This window comes from Magnolia sinica, chromosome 3 (assembly GCF_029962835.1).
Source record: "Magnolia sinica isolate HGM2019 chromosome 3, MsV1, whole genome shotgun sequence".
NCBI lineage: Eukaryota > Viridiplantae > Streptophyta > Magnoliopsida > Magnoliales > Magnoliaceae > Magnolia > Magnolia sinica.
In genome coordinates, this window is record NC_080575.1 from 1500275 (window position 1) to 1521191 (window position 20917).

General features: G+C 39.5%; 1 protein-coding gene across 1 annotated transcript; it reads left to right on the top strand.

Moving 5' to 3' along the window:
• The first annotated feature begins 1374 nt into the window (after positions 1 to 1374).
• On the top strand, positions 1375 to 20868 carry LOC131239227 (dihydrolipoyllysine-residue acetyltransferase component 2 of pyruvate dehydrogenase complex, mitochondrial-like). Its single transcript, XM_058236830.1, has 20 exons — positions 1375 to 1540; positions 4207 to 4303; positions 13902 to 13995; positions 15570 to 15706; positions 15850 to 15944; positions 16038 to 16078; positions 16252 to 16307; positions 16418 to 16492; positions 16597 to 16689; positions 17029 to 17265; positions 17378 to 17450; positions 17700 to 17794; positions 17901 to 17986; positions 18089 to 18164; positions 18812 to 18879; positions 19334 to 19400; positions 19498 to 19593; positions 19772 to 19874; positions 20366 to 20461; positions 20576 to 20868. The coding sequence occupies exons 2-20, from the start codon at positions 4265 to 4267 to the stop codon at positions 20644 to 20646; spliced, it is 1698 nt and encodes a 565-aa protein (XP_058092813.1). The 5' UTR covers positions 1375 to 1540; positions 4207 to 4264; the 3' UTR covers positions 20647 to 20868.
• Positions 20869 to 20917: the final 49 nt, after the last annotated feature.

Genomic DNA, 20917 nt, shown 5'->3' on the forward strand with positions numbered 1-20917 from the left:
GTATCAACAATAGCTCTATTGCTGATGTGCGGTACACCAGCCAATCCGCTTCCTGCATACACCATGTTTGACCTCACTAGCGATGGAGGCGGATTGGCTACTCCCCCTGACACGGACGCGGATTTACTGCGAAAGCCTTTCGCAGGAAGTTCCTGCGCAAGGATTCTGGATGGGCCCATTGTGAAGTTTGTTAGAAATCCAAACCGTCCATCCGTTTTTTGAACTCATTTTAGGACATGAGACCGAAAATTATTAGGATCCAAAACTCAAGTGAGCCATACTAAATGAAATAGTGTGGAAAGGAATTCCTACCGTTGAAACCTTCCCAGGATCCACCTTGATGTTTATATTCCATCCAAACCATTTATAAGGTCATTTTCACTGAGATGAAGTGAAAAAGCCAAGAAATTAAACCGATACAGAACTTTTGTGGCCATATAAATGCTTCAACGGTGGTCACTAAATCCCTACAGTTTCTTCTCGTGTGGCCCAATTGAGTCTCTGATCCTCCTCAATTTTGGTCGCATGTTCTGAAATGAAGTCTAAAAACGGATGGACCGAGTGGATTTCTCAAAAACATCGTAGTGGGCCCCACACAAAATCTTGCGCAGGAACTTCCTGCGAAAGGCTTTCGCAGGAAATCCGCACCTCCCTGACACCAGCCCCCTGGCTAGTGGTCGGTGCTCCGCGGGCCTTGCAATGATGTACGTGTTTCATCCCTTCTATTTATTCATTTTTTAATCATTTCAGGGCTCGATACAAAAGATGATAAGGATAAAAATCTTAGGTGGACCACACCATGAGAAAAAAATAATGACCGGATATCCATCATTAAAATCCTCCTAAGGTCCTGTACTGTTTATTTGACATCCAAATCTATTGTTGATTAGGTCATAAAGACCCAAATGAAGGAAAACAATAAAGATCAGCTTGATCCAAAACTTTTATTACCCCCAAAACATTTTTAATGGTCAATGTTCATTTAACATTGTTTCCTCTAAATCGGTCCACCTGAGATTGAGATATGCCCCACTTCTTTCTTTAATACCATAAAATGATCTATAATATTAGATGGACGGAATGGATGAAACACATAAATCATGGTGGGCCCACAGAGCACCGACCACCAGCAGGGGGAGTAGCCAATCCGTTTCCACTGGCTATTTAGATGAGTTTAATGATGGCGGCCGTTTCAATGGCCCACCTAAGTTTTCATCTTAAGCAGGGTGGCAAGCCTGGTGTTTGGGTTGGATCTCATCCGCACGGATTGTTTCATGCACGTCATTGAATGAGACATCCAAGCGGGCCACACCACCAGAAACAGGAAACACGCGTCCAGTCAGTCCTCCCCCACGTGGCGCTGCAGGAGCGAAAGTTACGCTCTCCATCTAACTACGCGAGGTACGCTCGCGCCGTCGGAAAGAAAACCCTCTCCCATCTGACTGTCTTTCTCTATCTTTCTGCCTTCTGTGTCTCCCGATCCCTCTTCTACCTGTCTTTCCCTCTGTCAAGCTGACTCTCCTCACGCGCAAGACAGCAGGTATAAATATAGATATTTTATTTTTTAAAATTTAATCTGCGTTTGGTTACACCAAATATCATGATATTTCATGATCAATCAGTGCAAAATTCCATGACATTTGATGAAATCTAGTGCAACCAAACAAACCTTTTTTAAAGGTTTTTATCTGTAAAACCTATCGGGAGGAGTTGGGTGGCACTAATTCCAAACATGAAATAGGGCTTAGTTATCAGAAAATCGGAAAATTGGATTTATCTTACGTCCATTTACAATCGTTTCAAATGATGCTATTCGCTTGCGAAACAATGAAAAATAAGACATGATAGACGTGTTTAAAGTAATGTGATGCGTTTGCCAAAAGAAAAGAAATCTCTCTTTCATGAAGAATAGCGATTCTTTCGAATCTCCCAATAACAGGGATGCTGTTTAAAATGCCACCCAATATCAAGTATACATGGCAGATGGGAAGACCGGATGGCCTGATTCTGATTCAGAAAAGAGGGTGGGGGCCTGACCCAAATTGGATGATCCCTCTCATAACTTGTTCCAACCGGTCGAGTTAACTCAGGGCTTGCCTGAGTCATGTGGGTTTCAGGAATGAAAATTTGACTGAGCTGGAATTTTGAATCTCGATGTCCAAGTTAGGTCTCTTGCCTTTACAATGAACATTTCAATTTACTCATGTGAGGAGGGAGTTTAATTATGTAGCTGATGTTCTAGTGAAGTGTCTGTTTGGTTGCTCCAAATTTAATGAAATATCATGAAATTTGCCTCAAATTAGACTGACTATAAAGAAATATCATGATATTTAGTTCAACCAAATGCACCCAAAAGAAGAAATTAGCCGTTTCACTCTATGTTTGTGGAATTTGATTCCGTTAGGTTAAGTTCATTTATACTTCCATTGGTTGCCCCCTGCCAAACAAAAAATAGTCCAACGTAGGTCAATAAAATAGAAGCCTGTTCTATGACCAATATTGTTTGCAAAGTCCTCAAGAGCATGAGTCTTGATTCTGGCTCCGGCGATTTGCTTTTCATTTATTAATTTTGTCCCAATGCTGTCTTGTTGCGCCTCATCATGCTTTCAGATGAACCACCAAGATCTCTAATGGACCAAAAGACTTAAATTTTTTTTTTTCTTCGATGACTCACTCTAAGACAGTTAAATGCCATCTGGATGTCGGAAATGTGTAATCTGAAGTGTTGTTGCATCGTCTGCCATTAAACATTTAATATGGAAAATACCTCTTGACCTACCAACCAACTTAGAAAGGGTCTCATTGCCTTTGATCACTACCTATTTTGAAGAAGCCTTTAGGGGCACCATTACTAAGGCCAAGAATCATGTCGCTGGTTTCTGGACTACATTCCATCTTCTCAAAATGATGCCAAAGTCCATGTTATCTTCAATGGTCTAAGTGTTCTCAATTAACTTAATCATATGTTATCTAACCTTTTTCTTAGGGCCTGTTTGGACTCAACTTCCACAAAAGGGGTTTTCTCGCAAGAGCAAGTCTGTATTGACTTTATCGGTCTATTTTCTGATAATCAATCCAATTGGTTTTCGGTGAGTGGACCATTTAATGCCCATTTTGGTGGGTGGGGGATCAACTAGGGTTTGTGGAAGTGCACCCAAACACACTACAATAGAAGGGGTTTGTCTCAAAACATCTTTAGGCATCAAATGATCCTTTTGATGGTGTGTCCAACGGGCCTTTAACTTCTTCAAATTTCTTTCAAGAGGTTAATTTGATTGTGTTATGCTTTGGACTATTTAACGTCTGTTTTCGTGGGTGGGGGATCAACTAGGGTTTGCAGAAGTGCACCCAAACACACTACAATAGAAGGGGTTTGGCTCAAAACATCATTTAGGCATCAAATTCCCCTTTTGATGTTGTGTCCAACAGGCCCTTAACTTCTTCAAATTTCTGTTAAGAGGTTAATTTGATTGTGTTATGCTTTGGAACGTTTGTTAGTATTTGAGCTCTGCTCTATTTATTTGGGACAGATGAATTGCCTTGGGTTTTTGCACGTTGAAGCTGTAAGCTTTTGATTTCTTATTTTTCTTGGCCTTTTAGGATAAGAAACTATAAAATGGTAAAATAGGTGGAAAGCCACAGCCTTTAGACAAATGGATGTATCTGCTTTATAAACATGATATTTGTGTAATTTTGTGGTCAACCACAGATTTTATTAAGAAAGAAGAAAAACAAGGGAAAGAGGGACAAGGGAAATAGAGATAAAGAGAGATGATATTTGTGTAATTACTCACTAGAATTTTATGTAAATGAGGAAGGCTGTTTTTGTTTCTAAAAATAGAAATACTTCAAAGACGTAACATAACATGACCGTCTCTATTTGCCTATCACACAAAGCTAATGGAAGCATAAGTAGACAAATATTATTATGGAATAGTTGTTTCATCTTATCTTTTAGAACAAAGAAATGTTTTGACACCTTTATGAACAGTTCCTTCTCCAATTTCATTGATCGTGTTCTCCATTGTGCAGAAAAAGTCATTTAAAAAAAAATCTTGCACATAAGTATTTGTATGGATTATTAGAATGATTTAGAACTCTCAAACAAGATGTCTCAAGAGGCATCATTGTGGGGTCATTTCAACTTTTATTGAATGGGATTATTATAATTTTCTTGTGCCATTTCATGCTTTTTTTCATGGACAGTTTGGGCTTGGGAAGTGCTGAGGTGAGATAATCAAACTAGACTTAAACAGATCAGACTATGACGCATACTTCTCATATGATCAGCTACTCGAGAAAGGTATTTAATTCTTAAAACCCTTTGTACTTTTCTTTTGTATTTATTCTTTATCATGGATGATTTGTTTAAAGAAAGAAAAGAGGAAAAAAAAAGGCATTTAAAATTTGTGTTTTTTTTTTTTTTTTAAAAATTTTTAATACACGCCCACACACTCACGCCTTAGGAAAAAAAGAAGAAGGCATGCTTTCCTATACAAAGAGCTGTTCCTTGACCCTCCTTAGCCAGAGCTTTGGCTGCCTTGTTAGCTTCATGCAAAATTGAGAAAAACCTCTTAACTAGCAAGAAGTATTTCACATCCTGTCAGTGCACATGCTATTTTCCACAGGCCCAGACTTTTTTTTGGAAGCTGTGATGTGGCTTTGGTGGAATTGCTTTCCACCAAGAGTTGCGTCTACAGGTTCTTCAATATTACCAAAGGCATTCTAGCCTCCATTTTGTTTGAATCCATTACTCCTACCGTTTGTTTGAAAACAGCTACTCTAGTTGTTCTGTTAAAAGCCCCATTTGAACTCGCGAGTTTAGGGTATTTAAAAAAGTTTTGATGCCACTAAGTTTCCTTTGTTATTATTATTAATATTATTATTATTTAAATACCTTGAGCAGATATGTGCTAATATTGTAGCTTTTGCAAGCCATCAGTTGATTTGGGTTTGCCATTTTAATGTTAATGTCATCAGCTCTCTAAGCTGTACGTTGCCACAGTTTGATGGTTGCAAATGATGCTTTCCCAGATTTTGTTAGTTAAGAGTCATCAATATTAGGATATCAAAATTGGGGAATTTGGGCCGGCATAGGTTGGAGATATGATAAGGTGTTACCTGCACAGGTGAAGTGTTGTTGTTGTTTTCGGCTTCGTAGGCTATTACTATGGATACAAAGGGCGGTCAAGCTCATGTGCTCCTTCAATATATAGGATTTTTCTTTCTTGCTTTTCATGCTCTCTAATGGTGGAGCGGGATTACCTCAATGCAAGGGGAGAAAACATCCTCGGAGTTTTGCAGAGATCTTTTGTAATGTCTTTTGAGAGTTCGAGGATGGCATCTTAGCTAATGGTCAATTGTAACACCCCGTGTTTTCAGGACCCGAGTATATGACCCGTTTCCCAAGAACCCGAGTGTTAACTTAAAAAAAAGTCAAATTTCATATATAATCTTTTTCTTTTATCAGAGTTAGCAGATAAGCGTAGAATGGACAAGTCAGCATAAAGGAATATTTTCATTTACATTTAGAGTATACAAGAGTTTGCCCATAATGACTTATACAAACCAATGCCTCCACATTAACATTACAAGATTTACATACATGAGGAATATATAAAAACATATAAACGAAAGCCGTAAGATCGCGCAACTTCCTTGGTAGGTACAGCTACGCATCCTTGACTATTATACAGCTCCTCATCAGTCTGAACGTGCATATCACTTAAGCCACCTGTGCTACCTGTATGGTTATATATTTGATGGATGAGTGGCCAACTCAGTGTGAATTCCTCTCAAGATTACACACCGCCGCCTTAGCTAAGCATAGTTAAAAAAAACAATAAGCATTTAATATAGTACATGATGCAGTCTTTTTATATGCATGGATGCGTGAATGCACATCGACCTGGGGATGTTTATCCAGTCGGACTTGGGCTCGTCACCCATGCAATCATCGACCTGGGGATGTATCCAGTTGGACAAATATGTCGATAGTCGGTGGTCTGGGAGTTAGCATAGTAATCCCTTAATGCTCCTAAGGGAACATGCTACAACATCCAGAATTAGCCACCCGTCATCGCCAATATGCTATGGATGCATGATCAGCCAACCCGTTATTATTCCAATTACAATCAGCCATTTTAAGTTACTCAATGGTCACTACGGGGGGCTCGTCACCCAGCGTAGGCCGACAGCTCGGGCATAGTGTCCCATTACCACCATCCTCAGCTCATGAGATTTCTTCCACCTTAGGATGCTTAATGAAACCCATTGATTAGTGGTCAATTAAATTAATTGAGTAGGGAATCTCATGTCCTACATAACCTTCAATCGAGGGTTCATTCGATTCCACACTCCATCATGTTACATCCTAAGTATGGGTTCACATACACTAGAGGGTTTACCCACTAATAAGTGTAGTGAATATAGATTCATAATGACTTACAACAATTCATATGAGAATATACTGCTATAGCATGACAGACATATGTTAAGCATAATAATCAAGACAGGTCATGATGTGAACTATAAATTAAAATGAGAGCTATCATGTAGCAACTATCACATGCAATCATGATTCACAATTATCAATCGTAAATCATATGTAAATCATACAAGAGATCGCATGCTATGAATTAAAAATTTTAACATTTGATAAAGACTATAACTTAAACCAATTTGGAAATGGAAAGCTTAAGGGGAAAAATCATCACCTTATACTTTGAATCGCCTACCAGTGTTGCTAGGGAGTGCGTGTTTCCTTAGAATCAAACCCTATCATGAGTTATAAATTTATACAGTTATGTTCAAGCTTACAAACTATTTAGGGTTAAGGTCTCAACCTAAGGTTTAGATTACCTAGCCGGGTCGAACATTGATACATGTAAGATCCAGGTAACGTTAACCACACTCCACATGGAATATATGTATAGTGATCAAACCAGAGATCATGTGGGCCCCTCAGATTACTAGAGAAGTAGTACCCCATCCAAGTCGGCAGGTGGGATGGAAAACTTCGGCCAACTGGCGTGCACGATTAGGATTTATTTGGTAATAATACCAATAAGAGAGGGGTTTTATAGCAATGGATGAAAAGATAGATATTTATATATTAAAATCAAGAAGTGAGAGCTAGACCTTTTAATGTGGCCGAAATGCAACCGGTTTTAAGAGATCCGCACTAGAACTGGAATCGAAATTTTAAAACAGAAAACTACATGAGGTGTTCAAAACAGGAGAATTTAGATCCAACTAAACGGGAGAACGGCAAAATTCTAATAATGGTGGGAATTGGAGTTCAGATTTGGGGTTTTACCTGAATCTTTCAGCTTTCTCTTTCTCCCACGTTTCTTCTTTTCTTTCTGTCGTGGCTTATACTGGTGGGACGGGAGGTCTTTTGTAAACATGAGGACCCGTGCGTATCCTTCACGCAACTGGATGATTGGCTGAACTTACGCAGAACAATTGCCACTACCGGTTTCAATGGAAAACGGCTATCCTTGTGTGGCTGGTGCGCACGCCACGAGTTGTATAGTCTTTCAATTTTTGGAGGTTTTGGGTTTTGTCGCGTAACTAACTGAATGGATGGTTCAGATCATCCTTAGGGACGATCGTGGTGGGCCACGACTCGTCCCAGTGGACGGTTGTCCATGAATGCGGAAGGAAGAAAGGATTTCCTTCACGTGAAATCTTGGCTAGCCTTGGTTTTGGTGATTCTCAGGAGTGTACACATTATGTGTATATGCACCACCAATGTGTGGGGCCTTCAGTGAGGATTAGTGAGATCCATACCGTCTGTCATGTTTTATGGGTCCTATTTAGGCCATCTGACTATGGGTGGTGCAAGATCAAAACTCAAGTGGCCCATGCTAATGGGGCACACCCCAAATCTAAACTACATATCGTTACAATGACGATTTTCATGGGCATTGGTGTAGCATGCGAGAGAGTTCCTTTTTCCAAATCGGTCCTTCAGTTAGCAGGGTCCACTGAGGGTGGGGATCATCCCATATGGAGTGGTGAGATCTATTGATGCTAATCCTAGTTGGAACATGATTGATCTATTAATGCTAATCCTAGTTGGAACGTGATTGTTTTAGGAGGAAGAAACGGAGGTAGTTCTTTTTGAATTTGAATACATATTTCGGAAGGATTTCTATCTTGGAGAGTTGTGACTTACTGTAGCATTGAGTGGGGTCCACTTTAATGGCATTTCCATAGATCTAATCCGTTCATTAGTTTTGTAGGGCTGTTTTAGGCCAGGGGCCAAAATATGATGAGAATCCATTGATCAGGTGACCCACACGTGGGGTAGGGAAGTGGGGTGAAACCCGTCATTCCGCTCAGTTTAGTCGCTGTAACAACAGCTAGCTTGTGCGGAAAAAATGCCAATCCTGTTTGATTAGGTGGGTCCACTTGTGATGATCTTTCGGAGAATCCATGCCGTTCATCACTATTTGCATGTCGTTGTAGCCCACAGCCCCAAGTTTGAGTCAGATCCGCTTTCCAGGTGGGCCACACGATCTGTTAATACATTAAATGGTATTTAACGTCAAACCCCATGCACATAGAAATTTGAATGAATTGAGATATTTTGTGAGAAGTTCACTTTACTACTTATAGTTGTACGATCCGCTCTGTTCATTGTGTTCCCCATATCCTGCTAGGATTAAGGTCCAAAAATGGGGCAGATCTGTTGATCGGGTGGGCCATACTATCCGATTCAAGCATCAATGGTGGCATGTAATGGCATTCACTATTTACCAACTCGCCATCCATTTCTCAACCGGCATCCGACGCCTGTTATGTCGAAATGTGCCGTCCGAATGTCTTGAAATTTGACGAACATGCATAATTTTTCGTGCTCTTTCTTGTGATCCAGTTTGGGTCCCGATCTCCCGAAGATGAATAAAATGTTCTTTTAATGGCTAATATACTTCAAAATTCCAAAATAATATTTGTACACCTCAAATCAACAAGTTACCGGGCAGTTTGGACTTAGAATCTAAGATCTTCATGATGATCGGTTTACCGTGATGTTCTTGTGGCCCGTTTGGCAGATCCAAATATGACTGGGGGTCAGATAACTAGCTAAAAATAAGAGAACTTAATGGTTAGCACTCTTACTATGTATGTAGGTGGGTATATGGTCAATTTCGTAAACGGATAGTATGTAAAGCAGGTTTCAGGAGGATTAGGGGTAAAGCATGTGTATCGTCGGATTAGGGTGTCTTATTCACACGTGTAGGTTTCTCAGATTATAATTCAAATGGTGGGTTAAGCATATTCATATGGTGTGAACAAGGTGAACGGATCAGAATCTTGATCTGATAAGTGTACGGACGGATGTAGGGATCAAGTAGCTAAATTAATGTGATCTAAGGGCTGAAATTTGATGTGTACAATTGATTTATGATAATTAGGCCTGGTATAAAGTTTCACACAAAATAGATCATGAGAACCTTGTGAGTTGGAATTCAAGGTATATGTCGACGGCATTTTCGTAATTATTGTTGATCTAAGAATTTGTGAAATCTAATGGTTTTAGATGATTATATGTCATTTTCTAAACAATTCTTACAAAAGGATTTATATTTTAATCATTATAAATAAAGACTTATTCATTGATTTAGTTAAAGGAAGGTACATATATCGAACTAAATGAGCAATGGTCGGACGACTTGATTTATGGATGAATATCATTCATAATCGGTCAGATTCATGTTGGAGGATGGATGTAGGGTTAGGTTGACTAAATTGGTACTGTACACGTATATATAATAGGTTAAATTTATGGTAACACTCGAGGACTTTCAATACTCGGGTATTGAAAAGTTCGGGGTGTTACAATGATGCCGGTTGAAAAATGGATGGCGAGTTCGTAAATAGTGAATGCCATTACATGCCACCATTGATGCTTGAATTGGATAGTATGGCCCACCCGATCAACAGATCTGCCCCATTTTTGGACCTTAATCCTAGCAGGATATGGGGAACACAATGAACAGAGCGAATCGTACAACTATAAGTAGTAAAGTGAATTTCTCACAAAATATCTCAATTCATTCAAATTTCTACGTGCATGGGGTTTGACGTTAAATATCATTTAATGTATTAATAGATCGTGTGGCCCACCTGGAAAGCGGATCTGACTCAAACTTGGGGCTGTGGGCTACAACGACATGCAAATAGTGGTGAATGGCATGGATTCTCCGAAAGATCATCACAAGTGGACCCCACCTAATCAAACAGGATTGGCATTTTTTCCGCACAAGCTAGCTGTTGTTACAGCGACTAAACCGAGCGGAATGACGGGTTTCACCCCACTTCCCTACCCCGCGTGTGGATCACCTGATCAATGGATTCTCACCATATTTTGGCCCCTGGCTTAAAACAACCCTACAAAACTAATGAACAGATTAGATCTATGGAAATGCCATTAAAGTGGACCCCATTCAATGCTACAGTAAATCACAACTCTCCAAGATAGAAATCCTTCCGAAATATGTATTCAAATTCAAAAAGAACTACCTCCGTTTCTTCCTCCTAAAATAATCACGTTCCAACTAGGATTAGCATCAATAGATCAATCATGTTCCAACTAGGATTAACATCAATAGATCTCACCACTCCATATGGGATGATCCCCACCCTCAGTGGACCCTGCTAACTGAAGGACCGATTTGGAAAAGGAACTCTCTCGCATGCTACACCAATGCCCATGAAAATCGTCATTGTAACGATATGTAGTTTAGATTTGGGGTGTGCCCCATTAGCATGGGCCACTTGAGTTTTGATCTTGCACCACCCATAGTCAGATGGCCTAAATAGGACCCATAAAACATGACAGACGGTATGGATCTCACTAATCCTCACTGAAGGCCACACACATTGGTGGTGCATGTACACATAATGTGTACACTCTTAAGGATCACCAAAACCAAGGCTAGCCAAGATTTCAGCCCAGATTTCACGTGAAGGAAATCCTTTCTTCCTTCCGCATTCACGGACGACTGTCCACTGGGATGAGTCGTGGCCCACCACGATCGTCCCTAAGATGATTTGAACCATCCATTCAGTTAGTTACGCGACAAAATCCAAAACCTCAAAAAATTGAAAGACTCTATACAACTCGTGGCGTGCGCACTAGCCACACAAGGATAGCCGATTTCCATTGAAACCGGTAGTGGTAATTGTTCTGCGTAAGTTCAGCCAATCATCCAGTTGCGTGAAGGATACGCACGGGTCCTCATGTTTACAAAAGACCTCCTGTCCCACCAGTATAAGCCACCACAGAAAGAAAAGAAGAAACGTGGGAGAAAGAGAAAGCTAAAAGATTCAGGTAAAACCCCAAATCTGAACTCCAATTCCCACCATTATTAGAATTTTGCCGTTCTCCCGTTTAGTTGGATCTAAATTCTCCTGTTTTGATCACCTCATGTAGTTTTCTGTTTTAAAATTTCGATTCCAGTTCTAGTGCGGATCTCTTGAAACTGGTTGCATTTCGGCCACATTAAAAGGTCTGGCTCTCACTTCCTGATTTTAATATATAAATATCTATCTTTTCATCCATTGCTATAAAACCCCTCTCTTATTGGTATTATTACCAAATAAATCCCAATCGTGCACGCCAGTTGGCCGAAGTTTTCCATCCCACCTGCCGACTTGGATGGGGTACTACTTCTCTAGTAATCTGAGGGGCCCACATGATCTCTGGTTTGATCACTATACATATATTCCATGTGGAGTGTGGTTAACGTTACCTGGATCTTACATGTATCAATGTTCGACCCGGCTAGGTAATCTAAACCTTAGGTTGAGACCTTAACCCTAAATAGTTTGTAAGCTTGAACATAACTGTATAAATTTATAACTCATGATAGGGTTTGATTCTAAGGAAACACGCACTCCCTAGCAACACTGGTAGGCGATTCAAAGTATAAGGTGATGATTTTTCCCCTTAAGCTTTCCATTTCCAAATTGGTTTAAGTTATAGTCTTTATCAAATGTTAAAATTTTTAATTCATAGCATGCGATCTCTTGTATGATTTATATATGATTTACGATTGATAATTGTGAAACATGATTGCATGTGATAGTTGCTACATGATAGCTCTCATTTTAATTTATAGTTCACATCATGACCTGTCTTGATTATTATGCTTAACATATGCCTGTCATGCTATAGTAGTATAGTCTCATATGAATTGTTGTAAGTCATTATGAACCTATATTCACTACACTTATTAGTGGGTAAACCCTCTAGTGTATGTGAACCCATACTTAGGATGTAACATGATGGAGTGTGGAATCGAATGAACCCTCGATTGAAGGTTATGTAGGACGTGAGATTCCCTACTTAATTAATTTAATTGACCACTAATCAATGGGTTTCATTAAGCATCCTAAGGTGGAAGAAATCTCATGAGCCGGGGATGGTGGTAATGGAACACTATGCCCGAGCTGTCGGCCTACGCTGGGTGACGAGCCCCCCGTAGTGACCATTGAGTAACTTAAAATGGCTGATTGTAATTGGAATAATAACGGGTTGACTGATCATGCATCCATAGCATATTGGCGATGACGGGTGGCTAATTCTGGATGTTGTAGCATGTTCCCTTAGGAGCATTAAGGGATTACTATGCTAGCTCCCAAACCACCGACTATCGACCTATTTGTCCAACTGGATACATCCCCAGGTCGATGATTGCATGGGTGACGAGACCAAGTCCGACTGGATAAACATCCCCAGGTCGATGTGCATTCACGCATCCATGCATATAAGAAGACTGCATCATGTACTATATTGAATGCTTATTGTTTTTTTTAACTATGCTTAGCTAAGGCGGCGGTGTGTAATTTTGAGGGGAATTCACACTGAGCTAGCCACTCATTCATCGAATATCCAACCGTACAGAGTATGCAGGTATAGGTGGAGAAAACGATAGTACTGACCCTAACGGTACGATGGTGGAGCCTGAAAACGGATATTACGAAGACGAGCCACAACAAGAAGCGGCCGGTTGTTTCGATTTAAATTAATAGCAGTAGTGCTCTTATGTTTAATTTGATACATTGATAATTTTTGTTTAAAAATAAAAAAGTATAATAAGGCCTCCAGCTGAGTGGGCTAAATAATTGAGCTTATATGATATTAATCCATGCTTGCTTACGCTATCATACTCTGATTTTAATCTTCTGCTAGATCTTTGATTTATTAACTCTCGGGTCTCCAGAGCAAGTCTCGTACTTGGGTTCTGGAAACACGGGGTGTTACATCAATGAACCTCATCGTTTCATGGGATCTCAGTTTCCTTTGATGTGCACATCTCTAGTGCTTTGTTTTTGGAGGAGCATGTGATTTTTTATTATTATTATTTTTAATTATGAGAAAGCAGTTGGAGTTTGTGATGATCCAGAATTGGGCTCTGAAGGGCCAAAAGGACTTGATGACCATTAGTAAGGCTATGGTCCTTGATAGAGGTGGGCCCGTTTTTAGGTATCTAGGTTGTTCATGTGGTCTCCCCACCATGGAATGGGCCATATGCTAATATCTCCTTATCAAGTGAGCCATGGAAATGGACAGTTACTAACAATGATCGTACATTAAGGGCCATTTGATGAAGGAGCATTTTATGATATCTCCCATCCAGCATGGGCCTACCATATAAAGTAATTCGGATCACTGACCTTTTCAATCCATCTCACTTTACAGGTTTCTTATGTACATAAATTACATCTTTCCATGCTATTGGCTTCACCGAACTTCATGTTTTCATTTCTCCTTGGTTGCTTCGGCAACAATTCACCTTTTTTTCTTTTTCTTTTGTTTTTGTTTTGTTTTGTTTTTTTTTTTTTAAACATTTATAGTTTGATTTCTTCTAAACTTGCATTTCCAGTTACAGAATGCTCAGAACATTCTCCGGCACGAGCCTGCAATTTTGTTCCGTTGCTTTTCTAAAGATGCTGGTGCCTGTGGCGATAAAGGAGATGGTGAGTAGTTTGCTAGATTTCTTGACATCTACATTCTTTTTTGAATTTCCATGCAGTTGGAGTTTTGTCATCATAGCCAATTAATGTATTCCACAGTCATCACATAAACCATAAAGGAGACTCTTTGAATGAAATCAAGCAGGATCTAGAATGAACTGAAATGTTTTATATTGAATAAAAAAAGAAGCTATAACATCATACAACTTCTAAATACACACGATGCTACATCTTAACTAACTCCAAGAATAAACAAGAGGACTCAAGCTCATATGTGCAAATTGAAACTTGCATAACTTTCTATCAGCAACTAATGCATGACTAATAGACAGCATAATAGCAATGTATAAATTCATGTGATGGGCAACTTTAGAAATGCTTTGAGTTTGTGCATATAGAGGTGAGCTGAACACAAAATTGAGTTAGAGAAATAGATATAGTGAATTGATATGTAGCTAGACCACCTAACTCTGGTACAAGCTTCAGTGAAAGTTAACACTGCAATAAAATTGTAGAAGTTCTCTACACACAATGTGGGCCCCACATTTTCCTGGTACCACCATAAGCTTTTGGTGGTATCACATCTCTGCCTGGTACCACCATAAGCTTTTGGTGGTATCAAGGTAGTCCGTATCGGTAATGGTGGCTATAACAGTCACCACCATTACTGATACAGGCATCTCAGCCATAATGGCCGATACAGGGGTGTAACGACCGTTATGACCCTTGTAGCGGTTGAAAAAAATTGCCCAAAATATTCTGTAAAAATACCTAGAAAATCCAAAATAATGTAAATATTTCAAATATGTATTTTTATTTTTTTTTGAACTTCGTTTATGGTAGCTTACCGGTCCACTCTTTGGTGAGACTATCTGGTAAATTTATGAACATGGATATGTATCTCTAATGTTTACACATCATAGTTGAGCATTAGAATTAGAAATCGGAAAAAAAGCATGTATACCACTTTTTATTTATTTATTTATTAAATAAAATGGTCCTCGTAATCTACTGTTTTAATCCTAAAAAAATGAGTGGTTGAAATCTGCTGTAAAATGATTTTGGAAAGTTTTTGGAATGAGAAAAGTGAAAAAAAAGAGAGAAAAATGGATTTCCATATAAAAAAATGTGGTCATTTTTCGACCATTACGGGGGTAACAGTCATTATGCCCTATAACGGCCGTTACGGGGGGTTGTAATGGCCGATATGGTCCCAACAAACTAACTGCCCCGTTTCACCCCTTTATTGCGCAATGGTCATGGCCGTTACCTATATGTATCGGCCTTTATGGCCGTATCATAATGGATACGGAACACCTTGGGTGGTATTGGTACCAATGAGTGCACCTCTTCTATAATTCTAATTGATGTTAGAGTACAACTTGAAGATTGGCATTCTAATTACTATTTCCTGTTGCAGAGTCCGTTTTATCAATGAAAGAAAAAAATGTTGGAGTTTTACAGAGCATCAAATTTCCAAATGCATTATTAGAAGTTGTCCAATTGTGTTCAATTAGTTTGAAGTGTTCTTAACTTTACTGTTTCGAGTGCATTAAGCAGCTCTGGTTATTTCACAGGTCTTGTAAGCACTCACTGCCATGGTCCCACAACTGGTAAGAGTGAGGGTGTTTACAACTTTCCCGTTGGCAGCACTTTGAGTACAATCAAGAGCTTCAGCTACTGTTCTCGAGCAAAAGATTTTGGCCCCTTCAAGGTGACTGGCTACTCTTCATGCTTGCCTTTACCTTCTCATTTTTTTTTTCAAGTCCGACGAACCTATTTGAAATTGAATTACCTTTTTTCAATGATGTTTATTGGGATGTACATGATTATAATTCCTATGCATCAACTTTCCAGATGCCACTAGGGGGGTTTGAGGGTAATTTTTCAAGAACAGTAACCAAAATGGGCATCCCAATGGCTGGCACGGGGTTAAACAGGGCATCTTCATGGTTTGTTGTTTGTCAACCTCCTCTCTATGATTGTATCAGTATCATGTTTATAGTTAGTGACCATAAATAACAGGTTACTTTTTTCTTCATCAGTCTACAGGCATCTGCTAGAAGAGGTTTTTCTTCTGATTCTGGTAACTTTCATTTCTCTCAAAGCTCAATTCAGTCTCTCAAAGCTCAATTCAGTCAATGTAAATTCACGCAAGTTTTTACTGACAATACTGAACTCAACCGATCTTTAAAACTCAGCTGGGCCAATTCTAAACTAAGCCATGTTACTGACAATTGTTTGCAACATGTGGTTCAGGTCTTCCTCCACACCAAGACATTGGAATGCCGTCTCTCTCTCCAACGATGACGGAGGTATGTGCATATCCCATCCAGACGCAGACGTTCAGGTTGCATCCTCTGAACTTTTATTTTATTTATTATTTCATTAAATGATGCGTCTTGTTATGATCTGGGTTTTTCAGGGAAACATTGCACGGTGGTTGAAGAAAGAGGGAGATAAGATTTCTCCTGGTGAAGTACTATGTGAAGTTGAAACTGTAGGACTTTTTCTGCGAGAATCATTCTTAAAATCTAGTGTTTCATAAAAAATCTGGATAACTCCTTGTACAGGTCTGAAAGACATCTATTTGTTTCTCCTTAGGATAAAGCAACTGTGGAGATGGAATGCATGGAGGAAGGCTATCTTGCTAAGATAATACAGGGTGATGGTGCAAAAGACATAAAAGTTGGTGAGGTATGTATTTATCTTTTCTATAAGAAATTCACCACAATTATATTTAGTTGTTATCTTCTTTGTTGATTCTAGGGTGGCAACTCAGCAAGTTGGGTCACAAAACTCAGCAACATTGGTCTCACCAAGACTCAGCAATAATATATTTTTAAAGATTTGTCAAGGCTTGGAATTCAAGATTCAATAAAGGCTTGACTGAGTCTCCAACTCAGTTCATCTCCCTTTCGGATCAAGTTGATTTACAAAACACTCCTAAAGGGGGTCTGGACTAACCTCTTCTGACATGGAAACAGATCACCTGCAATTCTTTTAGCGGACTCTTTTACATCGTTCCCTTTTTAGGTGATTGCTGTAACTGTGGAAGAAGAGGAGGATATTGCGAAATTCAAGGATTACAAACCTTCGGCATCGGGTGATGCTGGAGCTAAAGAGACATCCACTTCTACCCCACCCAAAAAAGAGGAATCTCAGCCTGTTAGTTCTCCTACACCAAAGACTCCAAAGCCAGATGAAAGTCCTAAAGCAGAAGATCGCATTTTCGTGAGCCCTCTTGCAAGAAAATTGGCACAAGACCACAATGTAAGACATTTGCTGCAGTAGGAACAGCAGTCATGTTTCTTACTGGATATTTATACACACCAATTTCTGAATGCATGTGGGTGATACTTTGTTGGAAATTTTATTTATTTAGGTACCACTTTCAAGCATTAAAGGTACTGGTCCCGATGGGCGCATTGTCAAGGCTGATATTGAAGATTACTTGGGTATTTTTTTGCAATCTATAATCTAATATTTCTTTTCCATTGGATGCTTCTTTGTATGTGTTAGCTATGCTTCCATTGGATGCTTCTTTGTATGTGTTAGCTATGCTTCTGATGGTTGGATAATGTTAAAAACTTAAAGCAGTTGTGTAATGGATTAATTGAATAATCTATTTTTGTTGACTTTCGTACCTTGGTTCTGTTGGTGGTACATAATCTGATTGGTTTATTCTGCTTTTCTAATTAATGCAGCTTCTAGCGTGAAGGGTACCCCCACACCAGCATCCAAGGGAACAACAACTCAAACATTAGATTACTTAGATATTCCAGTTTCTCAGATAAGAAAAGTAATTATTTCCAAGATATCACTGATGTATTTGCTATCTCTAGTTTAGCTATATCATGCTGAAATGCCAGTTTGTAATATCTGAAAATAGCCATCCATCTTGACAGGTCACAGCTTCTCGATTGCTGCTATCGAAACAAACTATTCCTCATTACTATTTAACGGTAGACTCTTGTGTCGACAAACTTATGGAGTGAGTATTGATTTCTCCAATTTTCTTTTATTAATCGATAAACTCTCAATATATTCTCATTGCGTTGACATTTTTTCTCGCATTTTGTTTTGTATTATTCAGTTTACGGAGCCAACTAAATTCCCTACAAGAAGCCTCTGGCGGGAAGCGGATTTCTGTCAATGATCTTGTAATAAAGGTTTGCCATCTTACTCACTCATATATACTATTATTATTTTGCTCTTTTTATGTTCTCATTAAAGAAGTTGATGGGAAGAAATAGTACTTACAAGCATCTATCGTATGCAAATACCAAATGCTAGTGCCATTGTGGCACGTGTCTGCAACGTCCTGGGTCTCTTAGGTGGACCCGTGGTGAATGTGCCGTTGCCCAAAAAACCACAAAGGTACACTCATCAGTTGGGCATGTGTGAATGTGGATAATTGGTTATCCTCTTTTAATCATCCACTATCATGCACATGTGGCCCTCCTGAAGAGTGGATTGGCCCGATCTTTGGATAGAACATTCACTGTGGGGCTGACCTGATGAACGGCCTTGATCTCGTACACGTCTTCTGTTTTGGCACATGTGGGGTGATGTGTTTGGCATTTTAGATTGCCTTGCAAGTTGCATTCCTTGGAGAAGTTGGCTTTTGCATTGCACTGTTACTATATTTGAGTTTGCCAGTTTTGTTACCCCATTTCAGCGGATGCTTTGGTACTTACCATGTGTCAACAGATTGAGCTTGAAATTCAGTTTTTTTTTTTTTTTAGGATTTAGAATTCAGAAGTACATTTTTGAGAATGTTCATGATAGATTAACTTCAATGGAACTATAATCACAGGCTGCTGCTTTGGCTCTTCGCAAAGTTCCTCAGTGCAACAGTTCTTGGACGAATGACTACATTCGACAGTGAGTATTAAAATAGAGATGTTATATAGTGTTTGCTCCAAAGAAATAACTCTCTTTTTTCTGATTGAACTGCAGTGGTACTAGTGGGGCCCACTTTTGAGTAAGCCTAAGCTATTGATTTGGTGGGATGATCATGGGATGGTTCTCACCCTAATATCTTTCCTATGAGATGATCCAAGCCATCCATGAAAATGGACGCTTTCTACCAATGTTTCACATTAACATGACCCCAGTCAGGTGAGATCATCAAATGGGATATATTCTTGGGGCATCTCCCATCCACCATGGTGCCTGTCATATAATGTTTTGGACCACCAAAAGGTGGGGCCACATGTACATTTTTGAGTTGAGCAAATGCTTAGTCGAGCATTTGTATATTTTTATACTTCCTCAAACACAATATATGATGCCTTTTTACCTTATTATGTACAACATTTTGTCCTTACTAATGCAGGTTCCACAATGTGAATATCAATGTAGCTGTACAAACAGAAAATGGACTCTTCGTCCCTGTAATCAGGGTAATGGGAATGACCTAAAGAGTCTCAGATTCCATGCTTTTTAAGGGACCACTTTAATGTATTAGTATTTGAGAGATGAGATTGGATGCATTTGCAGGATGCAGATAAGAAAGGGCTATCTAAAATTGCCGAAGAGGTTAGGCATTTGGCCCAAAAAGCCAAAGATAACAGCCTAAAACCTGAAGATTATGAGGTGGGTACTTTTCAATCTAACCTTAAACAACTGACATGAGTGCAGCCTAGACTCTCTCTCTCTATTTTATTTATTTATTTATTTTCACTTGGCAACTCTTTTGTTTGGCTTTTAGTCGAGTTGGGGGATGACTCATGAAACCTGAATCCTAGTATCATTAATTGAATTCATTCTGCAGGGAGGCACATTCACTGTGTCAAATTTGGGAGGCCCCTCCGGAATTAAGCAGTTCTGTGCCATTATCAATCCTCCTCAAGCTGCTATTCTGGCCATTGGATCTGGTGAGTTTCAGGATCTGTCATTGCACTATAATTTCACTGATTAGATATTTCTACGGTGATCCAGATTCCTCATCTGGTGGGCTCCACTGTGGATTGGATTTGTTGCTTAAAGGTCTGACCTGTCAGACAATTCTAATAAGTGATTGAGGACATACATCTTGTGTGACTTTTGGGCTGCGGCCCATGAAGATGGAGCTTGTCAGATGAGCTGTCTGTGTGATTGCCTGGGTTAAGAGATGCACATGTACAAACCCTAGATTGCTCATCTGGTGCACTCTACCCTGGACGTGCTGTGTTGTTTAATAAACTAGCTTGTCAGGCAAACCTATTGCTCAATCGAGGACTTGTTCTTAGACCATACCTCCCTTCTTCCCCTTCAAAATTCCATTCAAATGGTTATGATTACACCATGTCTATCATAGTATCACCTAATCCACAGGCCTCTCTCTAACATGCACATCTGCTATGTCTTTTGTTGACTATTGGAGCAGCTGAAAAGAGGGTGATCCCTGGTGTGGGCCCTGATCAATTTGAGTCTGGTTCCTTCATGTCTGCCACATTAAGCTGCGACCACCGCGTAATTGATGGTATGTACCCCATAAAGAATACCATAGCCAGTTTATTGAGGCGGAGTATACCGATTTTAGACTGTTATGCATAGGTTTGACACTTTCTTTGTTGGCATGTTATTGCATTTTTAGGTGCTATTGGTGCAGAGTATTTAAAGGCATTTAAAGGCTACATCGAGAATCCACATTCCATGTTGCTCTAAATCATTGAGAGGTGTTCCTGTATCAGCATTTTTGTAGCATTCGATTCAAATAAGGGGCTCTTGATGCGATTCATTTCCGTTTTTTTTCTCCCTGCCCCCGCAACTTGTCATTTATTTTGGGGCCTTTGCTATAATCCCCTCTATTCTGCTTGAGAGTAGAAAGTGTCTACTTAAGAATATGATCTGATATGATTGATGGTTAATTGAGTCCCCACCCTGAAATCTGTAGAGCAGAATTGTTTGTGTTGAGATTTTAAAGTCTTTGTTGAAA

What these genes read in the sequence shown, in the direction of transcription:
- LOC131239227 (XM_058236830.1), top strand. Translation starts at nt 4,265, where the DNA reads ATGACGCATACTTCTCATATGATCAGCTACTCGAGAAAG. An exon ending in TGATATTGAAGATTACTTGG is followed by an intron (nt 17,451 to 17,699) that starts GTATTTTTTTGC and finishes TAATTAATGCAG; the next exon opens with CTTCTAGCGTGAAGGGTACC. An exon ending in TAAAACCTGAAGATTATGAG is followed by an intron (nt 19,594 to 19,771) that starts GTGGGTACTTTT and finishes TTCATTCTGCAG; the next exon opens with GGAGGCACATTCACTGTGTC.